The sequence below is a fragment of the Scomber scombrus genome, chromosome 11 (genome assembly GCF_963691925.1).
Source record: "Scomber scombrus chromosome 11, fScoSco1.1, whole genome shotgun sequence".
Classification (NCBI taxonomy): domain Eukaryota; kingdom Metazoa; phylum Chordata; class Actinopteri; order Scombriformes; family Scombridae; genus Scomber; species Scomber scombrus.
Genome location: NC_084980.1, coordinates 8,369,415 through 8,387,980, shown reverse-complemented (window position 1 = coordinate 8,387,980; position 18,566 = coordinate 8,369,415). Strand labels below are relative to the sequence as shown.

At 41.7% G+C, this 18,566-nt stretch overlaps 1 protein-coding gene across 2 annotated transcripts; it reads left to right on the top strand.

The window, feature by feature from the left end:
• The first annotated feature begins 3,306 nt into the window (after positions 1 to 3,306).
• On the top strand, positions 3,307 to 17,353 carry LOC133991078 (serine/threonine-protein kinase tousled-like 1-B). 2 transcript variants are annotated; one of them, XM_062429540.1, is made up of 22 exons: positions 3,307 to 3,849; positions 5,760 to 5,881; positions 6,478 to 6,546; positions 6,810 to 6,848; positions 6,988 to 7,063; positions 7,151 to 7,194; positions 7,289 to 7,378; positions 7,502 to 7,582; positions 7,698 to 7,790; positions 7,919 to 8,029; positions 8,548 to 8,684; positions 8,807 to 8,998; positions 9,302 to 9,368; positions 9,582 to 9,679; positions 9,959 to 10,040; positions 10,844 to 10,935; positions 11,048 to 11,137; positions 11,666 to 11,835; positions 12,051 to 12,186; positions 12,351 to 12,462; positions 12,663 to 12,770; positions 14,644 to 17,353. In XM_062429540.1, exons 1-22 carry the CDS (start codon positions 3,723 to 3,725, stop codon positions 14,791 to 14,793), a joined length of 2,286 nt encoding a protein of 761 aa, XP_062285524.1. In that variant the 5' UTR covers positions 3,307 to 3,722; the 3' UTR covers positions 14,794 to 17,353. The 2 variants fall into 2 exon arrangements, with proteins under 2 accessions (XP_062285524.1, XP_062285525.1); XM_062429541.1 differs by lacking the exon at positions 6,810 to 6,848.
• The last annotated feature ends 1,213 nt before the right edge of the window (positions 17,354 to 18,566 follow it).

Here is an 18,566-nt window from a genome sequence, read left to right as displayed (position 1 = left end):
GCAAACATTGCACATGTTACAGCAGGAACTACACAGGAACTACACAGGTGTAATTAATAACACATTTTATTTGGTTTAGTTGTGCCAGCTCCAGGCACTGGTACATGCTTACTGGTTTACAGGGATACCAAAATGTAATGGAAATGTAATTTATGTGATATGTTACACCTGTGCTTTGCGTGCTATGAAAATTCAAACTGTCTGCTGTGAAAAGGCCCTTTAGAGGTGTGTTGATAGGGAAATATGAAAATAGTGAAACTTATTGAGGGTTACATCTTCTTTGAGTGATGAGGAAATCTTCTCTCTCCTTTTAGTCAGATTTTCCTATGAAATACGGTCGATGTAATTCTTCAATTGTGTTTCACTCATTTGAGTAAGAGTTAAACTGATAACAAAAAGATATGCAGTTGTAAATATTACTAGAGAGATTGGGGTCAATCATGTAGTTACACTACAATATTTGATGAGCTGTAAATTGTTCTTTTCAGGTACAGATGATATCTTTTTTAATTATTATCTTAACTTAGTAACAATCAGCCATCAAATGGTAATTAACCTTTGTAGAAAAGGCCACTGCCAACATATCATTACTGGTTTACTGAACAATCCAAGCTAGAATTAATTAATATTGCAGTCAGTATGTGTGAATCTCACACTTTTAACTGATTCAAATATGTGCAAAGGGAAAGATATGTGAATGGATAACAAATTCAATCTTGAGTTTATATTCTACATTTAACTTGTACTTCAATGTCCACTGGTCATTGTTTTTGAAAAATCTATTACTGGCAACATGCTAATGACCCATCATTCATTATTAACAACTGTATACACAATAAAAAATATTCTGGTATGGTGCACCCTTTCCCGCAAGGGAAGTCCAATTTCCCAATTTTTTTCACACATTTTTGGGGTTTAGGATATATTTTTATTTAAAATCCAGAACTGCAGACTTGAGAGCCTTTTTGGAAATGACAATGTTTTCTAGCTACTGCAACAGAATCCAATAGAAAGCATTGTCTACTTTTTTGTTGGAAGTATTACATCTCTGAAGCTTGACGTGTTGGTGTGGAATGCTGATTTATTCTTAGAGAAAAATAAAACTGTGTTCAGGCAGTTGTAAAATGTCACATCTTGTGTAATTTCACGAAAACTACTTCCTTACTAGTGACTTTGTTGTATTTTCAAACTTTTATAATGATTTGAATCGTCATTATTGTTATAAGGCCCAGTTGTGTGTCTTATACACAAGCTGCAGGCAGTTTTCAAAATGTCAGCCAACACTCCCAGTTTTCTACCAGACATTTGATGCTCCTGGAATGTCCCAACTGCTGCTTGAATATCAGTCACCCCTTTCCTCATAACTCAACTCTAATTTCATACCTGAAATTACATCACAAACTGTGTGCAAGTGTGTGTGGTGTGTAGTAGTGTAATGTAGTAAACTGCTTATACAACCCTCCTCATTGCCTGTCAAGACTATTGCTCTGTTACCATGGAAACCATGTGACCAAAAAATCAGGTTACCATGGGCAGGTGCATATGAGGTGCAGTATGATCGTTTGTGCCTCAGTCTGTTTCCTGATGCAATCTGACTGCAAGGGGACTGGGGTTTGACAGACAAAATACCCTTTTACAGTGTGCTTACTATTACTTTGAAAGCTTCATCTGAACCCATAAGATTGCATTAGAAATTACTTTTCAAATATAAGATGTTCAATATATTTTCTGTATTGGGAAATACATTTGCTGACCATCAGCTCACAGTCAATGAATGTATTGTCTACCGAAATAATTGTCTTTTCCTGTTATTGAAAATAACAGGGAAAGGAAGATAAAAATGAGATGTAGGCCAAACAGTCACAGAGTCGGTGTATGTTTGTGCATGCTGCCCTACAAGAAGGCAAATGCATTTTGATGCACTGCACCAAATTTGGAACAAAAGACCTTATAGCCCAGACCACATCACTATCCTCCCACCTGCACACCCCTCCCTGCAACTCATATTTCAAGACTGAAAAACAGCATATCAAGACCACAGCCCTACCTAACACACAGGCACAGACACCCCCCCCCCCACACACACACACACACACACACACACACGCTGTCACAACAACAAAACACACAGGCCTTCTGTTCACTACGGGACATGCATACTGTATATGGATGCATGGTCAATAGTCAAAATGTCTATTGTTTTGTGTCTGTGTGTGTATATATATATATATATATGAAGTGTGTGTGTCAGATGGATAGATAGATAGATAGATAGATAGATAGATAGATAGATAGATAGATAGATAGATAGATAGATAGATAGATAGATAGATAGATAGATAAAAAAAGAATTAGAGCGTAGGGGTGTGAGAAATATAAACAATTAAAGATTTAAAACATCAAATGTATAAAAAGCATAAAAAACGTAGATAACATGTACACTTACTGTATAGTTAGCAGTAGGTGAGCAGAATGTGCAACAGAGAACAGCATATTAGTTTGTTTCACGCTACATATTTACATATTATATATATTTACATATTTACATTCAAATATATATATATATTTACATATACACACATATGTTATATATAATAAATGTTAATATTTACATATATATACATATATATTTATTATATATAACACATGTGTGTATATGTAATTATATATATACACACATATGTTATATATAATAAATGTTAATATTTACATATATATACATATATATTTATTATATATAACACATGTGTGTATATGTAATTATATATATACACACACATATGTTATATATAATAAATGTTAATATTTACATATATATACATATATATTTATTATATATAACACATGTGTGTATATGTAAATATATATATACACACACATATGTTATATATAATAAATGTAAATATTTACATATATACATATATATGTATTATATATAACACATGTGTGTATATGTAAATATATATATACACACACATATACACACATGTTATATATAATAATGTACATATTTACATATATATGTATATGTGTGTGTATTTGCGCGTGTGTATATATGTATGTATGTATGTGTGTATATCTATACGTGTGTGTGCGTTTGTGTGCGCGCGCACGTGTGTGTGTGTGTGTGTGTGTGTGTGTGTGTGTGTGTGTGTGTGTGTGTGTGTGTGTGTGTGTGTGTGTGTGTGTGTGTGTGTTTCTATTTTCCTTCGCTCTCTTCTTCCAGACAGGAACTTTCGGCCATCTTTTAGGGGTGTTTGTTGTTTTCACCCAAACACGGGGCTGTTCTCAGGTCAACGCTGAGTGGAGCCTTCCAGTGTACACACGGCTAGTTCGGAGCAGAGTAAAATGATCCCAGATCAGTGTCTATGTCGGTGTCATGCCATCCCCCTCCTCGCGCTGCTAGGTGCGCGCCAGCCTCGCGATAGCCTCGCCTCCTAGAATCAAAGCTCCGCTCGCGAGCTGGATGCTGACAGGCGCGCGGTGCGGTCATCATGCAAAGGTTAACGTTACATCGGATCCGTTTCAGCGAGTCTGTAACGAAGAAGCTGCTCCTCCGCAGGACACGCACGGCTCGCACAATGCGAGACGTCTAGCGACACCAAACCGTACTAAGTCGGCCGGGTTTGGCTACAAGCAGGTGTGAAACGATGGACGCGAGTTTGGGATTTTCCGCGAACGGCAGAGTGTACGCTGGCTCCTCTCGGCGGTAAAGTGGCTTCATGAGTGTCCAAAGTAACAGTGGAAGTGGTGGTGGAAGTTTGGAGGCGACGCCATCTTGGTCGCAGCTCTCCTCGTCCCCAACGATTTCTCAACAACATATAACGGCGACCGCAAAGAGCAAGGAAGGTATACGAGCTCCCCAAGTGCACGACCGACTCTTATTCTCCTTTTAAAAGTGTGTGTTAGCGACAGAGGCGGATGTTTCTGTCCGTGTCTAGCTATAGCGTTTGTTGGAAGTAAAAAATGGATGTCAAGTTCACTGATGCCGTGAATTGGAAGCCAAACGTCAGCTGTCAGTTCAGTTGATGGCCAGTCGAAGTAGCAGCGAGCTATCATGTTTGCACAAAGGCATAGCTAGCTCGGTGTTTTTGTTTCTGGCACCGTCAGCTTTCAGGATGTCTTGTTCCTCGCAGCTGTCGACGCGTTAATAGTGTTTTAGTGACAGTTTATAACACTCGCCTCCTATCCACAGCATCTAGTTGGGATATTAAAACAGCGGAGCTCTACATGCATCCGTTAATGCATTACAATGCATGCTGCTGTGAACTTGATAATAGGCCCTGGCTTTTACTTTTTGCGGCTAGTTTGGATGCATCCTTGTTCCTTAATGTTCTCGAAACGCTGAGACAAATGTTGTTTACTCTGGTATAACCGAGTTGCGTGATATTACGTGACAAAACAGTGATCTTAAGCGACATCCATTACTTATAGGACATGATATGTTGAAAATATATTTAGACAGCGATGGTGTTACTAGTAGTAGTATACCTTTGTAATAAATACTGTGCGGAGGATATCATTTCATATGTTTGCCTTGATACTAATAACACTAACATACTAAGAGGTGAATATTGCTGTAATATCAAGCTTTAGTTGTATAGATTAATTAACCCCAATCAGTCTCTCCTCTGTCCTTAGGTAACCTCACTCTCAGGCCTTGTTGTGTGCTCTCTGGTTCATAGCACAAGGGTTTCATAATGTCCATTATGCCTTTTAGGGCTTGCCCCTGTGCCAGAAGCTGTAAAGATGACAGCCAGGAAATGTCCAATAAGGAAACAAACACATGCAGCAGTAGTCTGCAGGGAGCAGAGGATCCTGTGTGTCTCTCCCCCTGGAAACTGGTTGTCATAGAAGAAGGCCCAGTCTGGCTGCATTTATACACAGACTACTGCTAGTGTGTGCTAAAGTCATTTGATGCACATTGTGTGGTTCAGATGTACAGCTGTAGGGTTTTTAGTTGTTATTGTTTTTTTTAACCACTCAAACATTTGCAAAACTGGCTATACTGAGGATATCTGAAACGGCCTGTAAAACTAAAAAGCTGCGTCCAGTTTGAACAACGTAAAGAAACATGGGTGCACATGTGCCACATTTGAATTAGACGAGACGGCTGCTGAAAGGGCCCTAATCTTTTTTTCTCGTTGACTGTGCGGCACGTCAGAAAGATATGATTTTAGGGAGGAAACTTCCAGCGTCCTTATCTAAGCTAGTATTGTGCCGTAACCAAAAGGCTTCTGATGTATTGAGAATCCCTAAAGGTCAGAGACTAGTTTAGCACTTTGCAATGAGGCCACTGTGGCGGTCTCATTAGCGAGATAATACACGGGCCGGTTGAAGATTTTTGCGTGTCGACAAACTTGTGGTCTCACTCCATCTGCCTCGACTCCTGCCCCCTTCCCCCCTCCCCTCTCCCCGCCGGCTGTCCAGAGGTAGAATGACCTTCCCTACTTTAGTTAGAACAGCAGCGTCACTCCAGCATCTCCCATCATAGAATGAAAGTGCATCTTTGAAAGAGCTACCTACTGCCCAGCTGAATCGAATCCATTTTTCTATTTTTATCCTCTAATCACTCTAATTTTCTCTAATCCTCCCACAGATACTGTCCTCTGCTCCTTTCTCCGACTGCTCATTTTTATTCCTTTAACAGTGACTGGGATGTGTTCAGGGCACGGTCGCTCTGATTCCTTGCATTTGCCGCTATCAGGTCGCTTGTAATGAAACATTTAACCTTACTCTGCTTGATGTCCTTGCGCCAGGCCCCATGGAGGAGCTGCACAGCCTAGACCCCAGGAGACAGGAGCTGCTGGAGGCCAGGTTCACAGGAGCTGTCAGCGGCAACACGGGAGGCAGCTGCGGGAGCACCAGCGGAGGCGCTAAGGTAACGGGCGTCACAGAAAGTCTCATTTTTGAGCTGCATCTCACACACACACACGGACACACATGGACACAAAGAAAGTTGATCATATTTCAAGCAAATAGACCCCCAGGAACCAAGGACCCTCATAAGCTAAAAGGCCCTCCTTTAGGGAAAAATCCTGCATTTTCCACTGCATCTTAAGATTTGACTGATAAAATGCAACATTTTAAGATTACGAAGGAGGTCTGTTGCATTGTTTTTAAGTGTCAACAGCATTCCACTGAATTATTCTAAGTCTGTGAGTGACTAACTACAGGGATTAACTCTGTCATAAAAGTACTACGTCACGGTGAAAAATCAGGTGACGTTCCTGTTTTCCTTAAAAAGGCGCAGGTTTCCTGGAAAAAGCTCTCACAGTGGAAAAGGGCCAAGAGACACACCTATTAACTGAAGATCTGGATTCCTATCAGACGTGGCAGTCAAGAGGCGCGCCTTTGTTTTCACTGTTGTTTACATTTCGTGAGGTCACTGAATTAGGAGAGCGTAACACACCTGGGACTGTTTTTTTCTATCATTTGCACTCACTTTCTTTTTGTTTGAATTCTCACCGTGTGCAGGGTCTGGCCAACGAGTCCTCCAACCACAGCTACGGAAGTCTCGGCTCATCCAGCGACAAGGAGTCAGAGGTAAAACACCCGCAGGGCATGTTTTTTGTTCATCACTGCTAGTTATGACAGTGTTATATGATGAATTATCCACTGAATTGTAGAGTCAGTTATTTCCCTGAAGATAGAACAAGAAATGAAGCATCACACAGTTTCTCACATGCTCAGTGAAACCTAGTTAGACACAGCCACATGTTGTTAGCGCTTTGTTGTTTTCCTGTGTTCGTCCCACTCGTCTTCCAGTCTCCCACTACTTCCACCTCTCTCCCCTCTTCTCTTCCTAGAACTCTGACTTGAAAAGAGGGAGCTCCCCTGCCTACTCAGTATGTACTCTTTTCTTCCTGCTGCTCTTTTCCTGCTGAACACCTCCACTGGAACTAGCTTTGTTAGGTAAAACACATGGGATTTATGTATTCTTTTCTATTTCTCTCTCTCTCTCTTCTATTCCGTATCGATTTACAGACCCCAGAGAAGAAGCACTCCGAATCGTCCAGAGGGAGAAAAAGGAAAGCTGACACCTATTCAGAGAGTAGTCAAGGTACGACTGACACCTGCACAAAACTCGCTGCGTCATCTGCACGTTCCTAACATGTTGCTTAAAGTGTTTGTTTAATATTCCGCGCAGGGAAGACCTCCACACGTGGGCCCAAGATCAGCGACTACTTTGATGTGAGTATCTCAGCCGCTCTGATACGTCGCTCTCCTTGTCATTTTCAAACCAGAATCTTAACTTCAGTCCCTTTTTTTCTGCCTCTGCCAAAAGTTCCAGGGCGGAAATGGTTCCAGTCCAGTTCGAGGCCTCCCGTCAGCTCGCCGCTCTCCACAGAACTCGCACTCTGCCCCGGGATCAATCGTAAGTGTTTTTGGCAAACGGTGCAAACGTCTTACACAGGGGGATTTTCTGATGAACTATTCGCGCATGTTAGTCTCTTGTTTGTTATTACAAAACGTTTTAACAATACCTCTGTGTCCGTAGATCCGGCAGAACAGCTCCTCTCCCACCAGTCTGTGTTTCGGGGATCACAATCCCAAAGCCTCATCCAGCAAATGCGTCCAGGTAATATGAAAGGCACATTCCTCTTGCACACTCAATTCTTGCAGCATACATTGTGTATTTATTTATTTTTTAAAAAACACTGCTGACTGGTACCGGTTTATCTGGCTCTCTTAAGACGGAGTTAACAGGCCTGAAACTTGCTGCTCTGGAGAGCAACAAGAGTCTGGACCTGGAGAAGAAAGAGGGGCGAATAGATGACCTTCTCAGGGTAAGATCAATGTCTATAACCCGCGTTGTAACACTGAGTGCATGCTAGGACGATCGGCTAATTTCATCAACGTCATTTCATGTTTTATTTGTATTACATGCCTCCTCCTCTCTGTCTCTCCTTAACAGGCTAACTGTGATCTGCGGAGACAGATCGACGAACAGCAGAAACTCCTGGAGAAGTACAAGGAGAGGCTCAACAAGTGCATCACTATGAGCAAGAAACTGCTTATAGAGAAGGTATTTGTCTTTGCGTGCATGCATATCATCTTATGTCCCTAAGTAGAATCTACTACAGATGAATAGAAGCTTGTTTGTCAAAAAAAGAAGTGGCTCCTTATGTGCAATATGGGTATTCCTTTAATACCTAAGTCCAGTATTACTTGGTGTTTTAGCTCTGCTCCGGTCTGATATGCCTTAGGGGGGAAAAGCTTCTGTTTTGGTTGGTAGATCTTTGAATCACCATTTTGCACTAGGGCCTTTAAAGAGATGCACAGTGCTGGTGGTGGGTTGGTGGTGTTTAGTGCACAAGCAATTCTTTCACGTTTTAATGTCTAATTTGTAATGAAAAAAATGTAATAAAAAAAATAAACGTATGCAAGGGGACACTTCAAGGTAGAGGTGGGGGCTCACAGGAATATTGGGAAAGATTTAAGAGAAACACTCTGTTCTCTCATCTGCTGCCACTGAGTCACCTTCAACACACTGCTCGTCATTTCTAATCTCGTGTGTGTTTGTGTCTGTGTGAACGCGCACAGAGCACTCAAGAGAAGCAGTCGTGCCGAGAGAAGAGCATGCAGGACCGTCTCCGGCTCGGTCACTTCACCACCGTCAGACACGGAGCATCCTACACGGAGCAGTGGACCGACGGATACGCATTCCAGAACCTGATCAAGTGAGAGACGATGGCATTTTGGACAGGACTAAACATGTGAAAAGCTTGTTTTATTTGTCAGCATTACCCATATTAACCGCCCCCCCTACCCCCTCCCACTCTGTTTGCCTTTGTGCACGCAGGCAACAAGAGGGCATCAACCAGCAGAGGGAGGAGATAGAGCGACAGAGGAAGCTGCTCGCCAAGAGGAAGCCTCCAAACCCTGCGTCTCCCTCCCTCTCTGTGGCCTCCACCTCTGAACCCAAGCAGAGGAAAACCAAGGTGGTCAACGGCAACGACTCGGACCCCTTCCTCAAGCCCTCACTGCCCCAGCTGTGAGTACACTGACATAAATACATCTCATCGGTGAAACTACTTAACTACTATTGCTGCTTCGCTCGCTGTAGTTTTGATCACATGTATAGTAAAAGTGTCTTAAAGATACTGTGTGGTCAATGTTTGCACGTCATCATGTTTGATCGGTGTCTTTGAATAGTGTTGTGGGAGTCTGATTCTCTCTTAAATCAGAGAACCTAGTTAAATCTAACCAGACATTTTTGGCCTAAAATGAATGTTCCCGAACACATGTGTGTTGTTTTTTTTGTTGTGAGATTTTGACTAGTTGATTGTTTTGTCAGACTGACCCTTGCTGAGTACCACGAGCAGGAAGAAATCTTCAAGCTTCGCCTCGGACATCTGAAGAAGGTCAGTATCAAAAAACAAAAACAAAACACGAACCAGTAAACAAAGCGGCCAAGATTAAAATGTTACAACCAAAACATTTCAGCTAAAAATGTAAAACAAAACACCGAACACGTAACTGAAACTACGCAGACTAGTTGAAACGGACACTTGAGTCTTAAACAAGAACATAATTGATATGTAACATTCTTGTCTGTCACGTGTAACGTTGTGCAGGAGGAAGCTGAGATCCAAGCAGAGCTGGAGCGGTTGGAGCGGGTGAGGAACCTCCATATTAGAGAGCTGAAGAGGATAAACAACGAGGACAGCTCAGCGTAAGTCCACTCAACACATTTTAAGCCGCAGAGGAATCTTTCCCCACTTAATTGTTCAGACTGTGAAAAGAAATCAGGACTGTGAATCATGATCGTTAGTTCACACAGAAAAATGCAGATAAAATGCAGCTAAATGAAGACCGATCATGTCTGCTGTAGGAGAAAGATGTAAATGTACGAATCCAGAAGGAGAATAAAACCAGGAAGTTCTGAGATCATAGGTCTTGTCTGCATGCCGCCTGATTTGCTGACTAATAAGTTTTATTCCTCGTCACAAAGGTTTAAAGATCATCCTACTCTGAATGAGAGGTACCTGCTGCTGCACTTGCTGGGCAGGGGCGGCTTCAGTGAAGTTTATAAGGTAATGTGTGTGTGTGTGTGTGTGTGTGTGTGTGTGTGTGTGTGTGTGTGTGTGTGTGTGTGTGTGTGTGTGTGTGTGTGTGTGTGTGTGTGTGTGTGTGGCTGCACTAATTTTTTTCCCCATTCTCTCTCTGTATATGGGTCAATGACATTTTTTTATGTCCATGTGGTTTAGTTCAAATTTAAAAGGGTTAAAATGTGAAAACAAACATATGAATAACTTGCACACATTTTTCTTTGTGGACCCAGCATCAAATTTCTGCTTTTAATCCATTTTGAGAGAATATATTCGAGAATTATGGCAAAAATGTCTAAGTGGTGTAACCATAAAAACGTAATACCATATAATTAAACTTGCTTAAAAAACATAAAATTCTCAATAAAACAGCATATCAACTATAACTTTTTATATTAAATAAAGGTAATGGAATACAATTGTTCTAAATATTACATTTAATCTGGAGAATCATGTCAATCAGGAAACATTTTAGTTTTTTTTTTAATAAAGTAATTATTTGTATAAGTCCATTTAAATACACTGTAGGTGGATGAAATATTTAATATTAATCATTTTTTGTGGTTACACCATTTGACATTTTCAGGAGCATTCAGTCTTACTTTTGGTTAAAGAAAATGGTGCAGATGTCATTTCAAATGACATAAAACTAACAAAAACAAACTTGATGCTGCTTTTAAAACAATTTAAGATAATTTTGAATTGCTCATCTTGCCATCCCTCATTTGTCACTGACCCATAAATCATATTCAGATACAAATGTGTGTTTTCTGTGTTGTCACACACAGGCTTTTGACCTGTTTGAGCAGCGGTATGCAGCTGTTAAAATCCACCAGCTCAACAAGAACTGGAGAGAGGAGAAGAAGGAGAATTACCACAAGTAGGTTCTCTCTATACACACACAGACATCTTTGGATACATGCAAACAAAGTGTTTCTCCTTGTATCACACACACACACACACACACCATGTTGACATTTATTTCCTTCCAGGCATGCATGCAGGGAGTACCGGATACACAAGCAGCTGGACCATCCCAGAATAGTCAAACTGTACGACTACTTCTCCCTGGATACTGACACGTGAGTCACCTCTGACCTCTGCCAGCTGCAGCCCTGCTGGGCCGACACATCCTGAGGTTGTTTATCACACAGCAGCATCTCTTAAACGTTCTGTGCAGCCACTTTAAAACAGCAGATTTAAAGCTTTTTGTTAAAAAAAAAAAGGCCTTGCCCAGTGAAGTTTGTAATCTCCCACTAGGCTGTACGTCAGAGGGTGGCAAAAGTAAGAGCAAACAGAGGGGGGTTATCAGATTTGGGAAGGTGTAAATAATGAGAGCAACTCCCAGAAAAATGTGCGACTCAGCAGCAACAATGCCCTGACATTGGAAGTTATATTTAAAGGTTGAGCTTGTGGGGTTATTTGTCCTCACAGCCTTTAGAGTCTCCTCCAGCTATTAAACATTTTGCCGTGTGAGAAGTTAATTTTTCCTTTTTTGGAGATCAATAAACTGACGACAGCGGCGTTTCAATGCTGTTCTAATAGTAAGCACGTGGAATTATCCTTTTCTCCTGTGTGTAACTGTGAAATACTTCTCTCCGTTGCACCAGGTTCTGCACCGTGCTGGAGTTCTGCGAAGGCAACGACCTGGACTTCTACCTGAAGCAAAACAAGCTGATGTCAGAGAAGGAGGCTCGCTCCATCGTCATGCAGATCGTCAGCGCCCTGCGCTACCTCAACGAGATCAAACCTCCAATCATCCACTACGACCTCAAGCCCGGTGGGTCAAATGTTTGAACTTATCCACTTTAAAGGGATGAACAGAAGAGTTAGATTTCACTGCTTGGTTTGCAATGTTTGAGACTTCTTCAGAAGAGGCTGTTTTTGTATTCTTTGTCAGTCTGGGTTGTAGTGTGGACTTGACTGATGCAGTTTGAGATGCTGCCGTTCCTGTGCCAATAACTCTGACAAACACTCTCACTGTCCTGTTCACAGGAAACATCTTATTAGTGGATGGTACTGCGTGCGGAGAAATCAAAATCACTGACTTCGGCCTGTCAAAGATCATGGATGATGATAACTACGGGGTGGACGGTATGGACCTCACATCACAGGGAGCAGGCACCTACTGGTAAGACACAAACACACACACTGACTGAGTCAAGTAGTCTGATCTAGAAATATGTGAATGAACTCCATTACATTGTGTGACATGGATTGTATTCTGTGTGTGTGTGTGTGTGTGTGTGTGTGTGTGTGTGTGTGTGTGTGTGTGTGTGTGTGTGTGTGTTGCAGGTACCTCCCTCCGGAGTGTTTTGTGGTGGGGAAGGAGCCGCCTAAGATTTCCAACAAGGTGGACGTCTGGTCTGTGGGAGTGATCTTCTTCCAGTGCCTCTACGGACGCAAGGTAACAATGTCAACACTACACTCAGGAAAGAGCAATAGAAGTGAACAGTTTGTGTGTGTTGGGTCAGTAATATCACAAGGCATTGCTTTGAATTTGCATTTGCAGCGCGTGAAAGATTTTTGTCTTGAATTCAGTGGTTTTAATGTAAATATAAAAGACGTCAGAGCAGTGGTGATTTCAACGGGTTTTTGTTTTTCCAGCCGTTTGGTCACAACCAGTCACAGCAGGACATCCTCCAGGAAAACACCATCCTCAAAGCTACAGAGGTCCAGTTCCCTGCTAAACCACAGGCCAGCACAGAGGCCAAGGTAACACACACACACACACAGAAACAGATTGTGTACACATTCATACAAATGATGAAATAGTGTGCCATTTTTATTATATACACAGCAATCTATCATATCTCATTGTTAGAATTCTCAGACTGCACAACACTGACTCTGTTTACCTTAAACCAAGTAATGTCATAGTTAGGCTTTACACGATCAGGATTTTTGGGGCCGATCACCGATTAATGAGTTTAAATAAACCGATCACCGATCCGATCACGTGAGGGAGCAATATGTGTATTTAAATAACTTGTTAATTTACTGTTTGCTTTAGCATCCGTTTCAGTGTTGGTTTTTCTTTGTCCACGCTCCGTTTCTTAAACTCGGCATGCTCCTCCTTGTGTTCCTTATCCAGGTGCCTGATTAAATTTGTGGTGTTGAAATATTTTGCAGATGCTCCCCCACGAGGTACTTTAGTGTTGCACAGATTGCAAATAGCTTGTGCTTTATCTGTCTCATTTACTCCGAAGAAGTCCCACACCACCGACATGTCTGTTTGAATCCGCCAGCTAATGATTCATGATCCGAAAAAATTAATTGTCCGTCACATCGTGACAGGGCTCAAAACTAGTATCGGATTCAAACAAACATGCCGGTGGTGTGGAACTTCTTCGGAGTAAATGAAACAGATTAAACACAAGCCATCTGCAATCTATGCAACGGGAGCATCTGCAAAAAGTTTCAACACAATGACGACATTGATCGGAACGGCGAATTAAGACATTACAGCCGATCTCACAAATTGCATAAAATGCAAAATATCGGCCGATCCGATATAGCCGATCAGATCGGCGGAAAGCCTAGTCATAGTAGGGTTTGGTGATATGGATAAAATCTTGTATTGAGTAAGTGATGCAGTATATGTATACCCTGGTACAGTAAAATTAACAGAAATTCAATGGAGAAACAGGTAATGCACTTAATGATATACCTGAAAGATTCAAAATACACAAATTGATGCAAAAATCCTTTAAATCCAATACTGCCATATAGGGATGGGAAACACAATGATTATATATATATATATACACACACACACACACAGTACCAGTCAAATGTTTGGATACACTTTGTCATTGATGTGAATGGGAAAGTGTGTCCAAACTTTTGACTGGTACTGTACACATATATATATATATACACATATATATGTTTATATATATATACATATACATATATATATATATCATGATTTTGGATATTGTAATATATTAATATGATGATATGGTTGTTATATGTTGTTTATTCCTGGTTTTAAAGGCTGCATTATAGTTAAGTGATGTCATGTAGCTGTAGCCAGTTGCCTATACCCACTTGATGATTATTTATCCAAAATCTCATACCATATTATTTTATGAAAGCATGAGTAGTCATAATTACAACATTGTCACAATATTGATATTGAGGTATTTAGTTAAAAATATTGTGATATTTGATTTCGTCCATATTGTCCAGCCCGGACACCATAAAACATGCTTAGTAATATAAAGCATTTCCTGATTTGAGCAGTAGAACGTCTGATAGTTAACAAATGAATAATATTGCCTGGTGAGAGGAGGCTTGATAGTAGAGACGTGGTGTGTTGAAATTGAGTTAGAATTTTAAAAAATGCATTTTCGAGACGTACACACTATAATTTAAGTATCAGTGTCTTGAGTTTCCTAACAGTTTGGCAGTTACATGTTGGCACACGCTCACACAGCTATGAAAAGAACAGCTGTGTCTTTGCCACCAGTCAAACAAAAAGACAAAGGTGTGCTTATTCTGTGTTCTACCTTTTTAGAGAAACTATAAAGAGTCTAATGAGAGATCGGCATCAGTGTTTCAAATGTTCTCCTCCACTCCGCAGGCGTTCATCCGGCGCTGTCTGGCCTACCGTAAGGAGGACCGGTTCGACGTTCACCAACTGTGCTCGGACAGCTACCTCCTCCCTCACATGAGACGCTCAAACTCCTCCGGCTCCCTGCAGCCCTCCGCCTCATCTCTCCCCACCTACTGACTGGCTCTCACGTGACTGACAGGACCCTCTGGTCAATCCTGAAGCGGGATTGTGAGAATTTTTTGAGGATGACCGACGTGGATCTCGCTCTCTCTAATTTAATTTTTTTGGTTAAACAAACCCGAGCTGTTCCCAAATGAATAAAATGGCGAGAGAAGAGGAAGAAAGGAGGGTACTGGAGTTGCATATGTCGTGCCCCTGAACTCAACTGTGTGAGATAGGGGGAAAGAAATAAACTGAATAACAGAAGAGAAGTTTAATGAGAGCGAGAGAGAGAGAGAGAGAGAGGAAGAAGGGGAGTAGAGAGAGGCAGTGGCATTGTTTGGAGCAAGAACAGACACTGATGAAGCTAGAGAATTTGTACCCCACAGGAGACATTTAAACAGCTGTAGGAGCTCCTATCCAAACCCACCTCTACACCATGATACAGACACACACTCACAGGACGGCTGTGTAACCGCTTCAACAAGAAAGACACTGGTGGTCTTGTTGCTTAGAGGAGAGGGGTGAGGGGTGGAACAGATGGGCAGAAGTACGAGTTCAACTTACTCAAGTCGACTCTGCAGTCCCCTTTTTTTATGAGGCACAAAACGATGGTTGCATCTCATTAAATTCACCCACGAGGGAGGGAGGGGCGGGGGGGGGGGGGGGGGGGGGGGGGTTATCGACTTAAAAGCAACAACCTAACCTGGACGGGACTTGACTTATAAAGAATAAATACATAAATTCCAGATGAAATTTCTGGGTTTGATTTGCACTTCGGATCCAGATCGCACTCATCTGGTCTGGGATTTGGCATGAAGTACCACAGCGTGGGTCAGCTCTGGACTTACGCGTAGTCAGATCCTCCGTTCAAACTTTTGTTGGTGTTGAAAAAGCAATTCAGGTCTACTGCCAGGTTTACAGAAAGATCTGCCAACCTGTCATAATCCTTTTTTTTTTTTTTTTTTTGCTGTTCAGATAAAATTGAGAAATGTTTAAAAAATGGCAAAGTATTACAGGACCATGTTGTCGTTAGATGTCCTCGTCTGCCTGCCTGCCTGCCTGGAGGAGAGCCGGACTGAACCGAGCAACCGGATCAGCTGTCTCTGTACTTGCAAAGACCCTGCGGTTACAGGACTGTTTCCAGGGGGGTAGGTGTGTGTGTGTGTGTGTGTGTGTGTGTGTGTGTGTGTGTGTGTGTGTGTGTGTGTGTGTGTGTGTGTGTGTGTGTGTGTGTGTGTATGGGGGGGGGGGGCGCGGGCGCGGAGTTAAGTGTACATTTCACACACAGGAGCAGACGTTACCCACTAGCAAAATCTATAATAACGAACCTCCCCCCCACCCCCCCCACCCCCAATCCCACCCCCCACCTCGCTTCCCCAGTGTCTCACTCTGCTCTGTTTATTTGTGTTTCCTCCTGAAAGCTGTTCTCAGTTTGCTGCTATAAATGTTGCTTTTAGTTTGTGTGTAACGTGTGAATGGTTTTCGCCTCACGTCTGTGCATACTTGAACACTCTCCAGAGCCTCCTTTTTTTTGGTCTTTTTATTTTCCTGAAACGGACACCCGCTGTGCTGTTGGAAGGGTGGATGCCACACATTCTTCTGCCACAAAAAGCATCAATGTCCATGTGGGGTTTTTGTTTACTTTCATGTAGAAGTCTAACAGACATCATATGGAGCAAAGTCCCTGTATGCTGTGTAGTGATACTGGAAACTGTGTATGTATGTATGTATGTATGTGTGTGTGTGTGTGTGTGTGTGTGTGTGTGTGTGTGTGTGTGTGTGTGTGTGTGTGTGTGTGTGTGTGTGTGTGTGTGTGTGTGTGTGTGTGTGTGTGTGTGTGTGTGTGTGTGTGTGTGTTTTGGGGGGGTGGGATGGGGATGGGGATGGGGATGGGGATGGGGATGGGGGGGGTTCACACCTGTTCATGCCTGTACAGAGTGGGCACGCTCCAGGTTGGCTGTGTTGCAGCATGATTTACTGCAGCTAGAAATTCAAGCGGATATATCACAATGTTGTCGTCTTGTAAATAAAAACACTTAACATGTATGTTGTCGTGAACCTTTAAAAGCAACCTGGACTCAGATAAAAGGACAGCGGGTTGAGTGTCACCTGCTTTAAAAAAAACAAAAGGTCTCAATTTTCTCAGTGCGAGCTGTTGAATGAACAAAAAAAAAACCCACGGATACACTATGAGAAACATGACAGGTGAATTAAACTGCAGGCGGTACCTGCTCCCCGGCTTGTTGCTCCCAAATGAAAGCAACTGATTAAGTGCAATGAAACAGCTGAAGTCCGTGTCCAGTCTGATAAATTGTAATTTTATCCACTTGTGTGCAGTAAGGCGTAAAACAAACCTATCCCCCCTCATGTCTAGTTTATTTCCTTCTCTCTTCTACTTGACAAAACAGTAGAAAACGGGTGCAACCATGAAGCACATACCGTGTGATTAAAGACATCCATGTACAGACAGATGTAAGTACAGCCATTAGTAAGCTACATGTTAAACTACATAAGCGGTGGGAGTGCAACGTTGAGACCATGTCGTTCATATGCAATAAAAAAAAAAAGAAATTGCCTTTACAAGTCTTAATTCCTGCAGTGTGACCCATATTTCCTGTGTAGGGTTATGTAAGCTCACTCAAAAAGTGTTTGGCACAATATGAAGCAAGGAGGAAGGTGATATCCATGTGAAGACTGCACTATTTAAATATTGTGGCTCCACTTATCACAATATTCAGCAGTGTTACAGAGCTGGAGCTGCTCAATTTTGACAAAAATGAGTTGGCATGAGCACAATTAGCAGGTTTTTAATTACAATATGAGACAAAGTAAAATAACCCAACTCCCACACACTACCAGGCTAGCACTAATTAATTAAATAGCTACTTTTCAGAGAAACACCTCGATAAAGGTGGATTAAGAAATAACACTCTTTAAGTGAGTTACCAATAACACCCACTGTGAGCAAGACTCATTTGGTTGAGGACTTTTAGGGACTGTAGGAAAATTATTAGGGTGATCAAAAAAGGGGCAAATATGTTTTCTTTTTTTGCCTAAAGAAGTGGAATCTGACATTTTTGAGAGAGCAGAGGAAGATCTTAACTTTTTTTTCCATCTCAGATAAATATATTTCATTCATTAATTCTCAGACTACAACATCATCTGATTCACTTGTATTTTCAATATTTGGAAAGCGGGGTGAGGTGACGAAACATGCAGGTCTGAAGCCCCTCAGTAACCTCTGAGCTGGGAGCTGCTTTCGGTTAAAGGGGAAGGGGGGAGCAGATGGAAGGTTCATTAAACAAGATGCATCATTAAGTTGTTTATTATTACCGCAGCAAAGCTAATTTTATTTGTATTGTGCTTACTGGTGCGTACAGGAAAATTAATAGTCCATGAACACATTAACACTTAAATGGAAGTTCATTTTAAATTATGCACTTTAACATATAAATTATACTGATTCAAACCTTTTTTTTAAAAAAATGTTATTTGGACATTTTTGCCTTTTATTTGAAAGTCGATGGTATAGAGGCCAACAGGAAACAAGGGAAAGACATGTAGCAAAGGTTCCTTGCCGGTAACCAGGGACACTGCGATTATGCAGCATGCGCAGTTACCACTTGGCTACCAAATGTGCTCCCTTTCGTATTATTTTAAAATATAAGGGGTGGGTGGTGTTGTTTTCTGCTGAGTCACAGTGAGAGCCTAAAGAAAAATATTGCACCCCAGTCATTTTCATACAATCCTTTACTTGTTGCTCATCATCACAAATTTCACTATGCACC

What these genes read in the sequence shown, in the direction of transcription:
- LOC133991078 (XM_062429540.1), top strand. Translation starts at nt 3,723, where the DNA reads ATGAGTGTCCAAAGTAACAGTGGAAGTGGTGGTGGAAGTTTGGAGGCG. An exon ending in TTCTCCCTGGATACTGACAC is followed by an intron (nt 11,138 to 11,665) that starts GTGAGTCACCTC and finishes CCGTTGCACCAG; the next exon opens with GTTCTGCACCGTGCTGGAGT. An exon ending in AGGCCAGCACAGAGGCCAAG is followed by an intron (nt 12,771 to 14,643) that starts GTAACACACACA and finishes TCCACTCCGCAG; the next exon opens with GCGTTCATCCGGCGCTGTCT.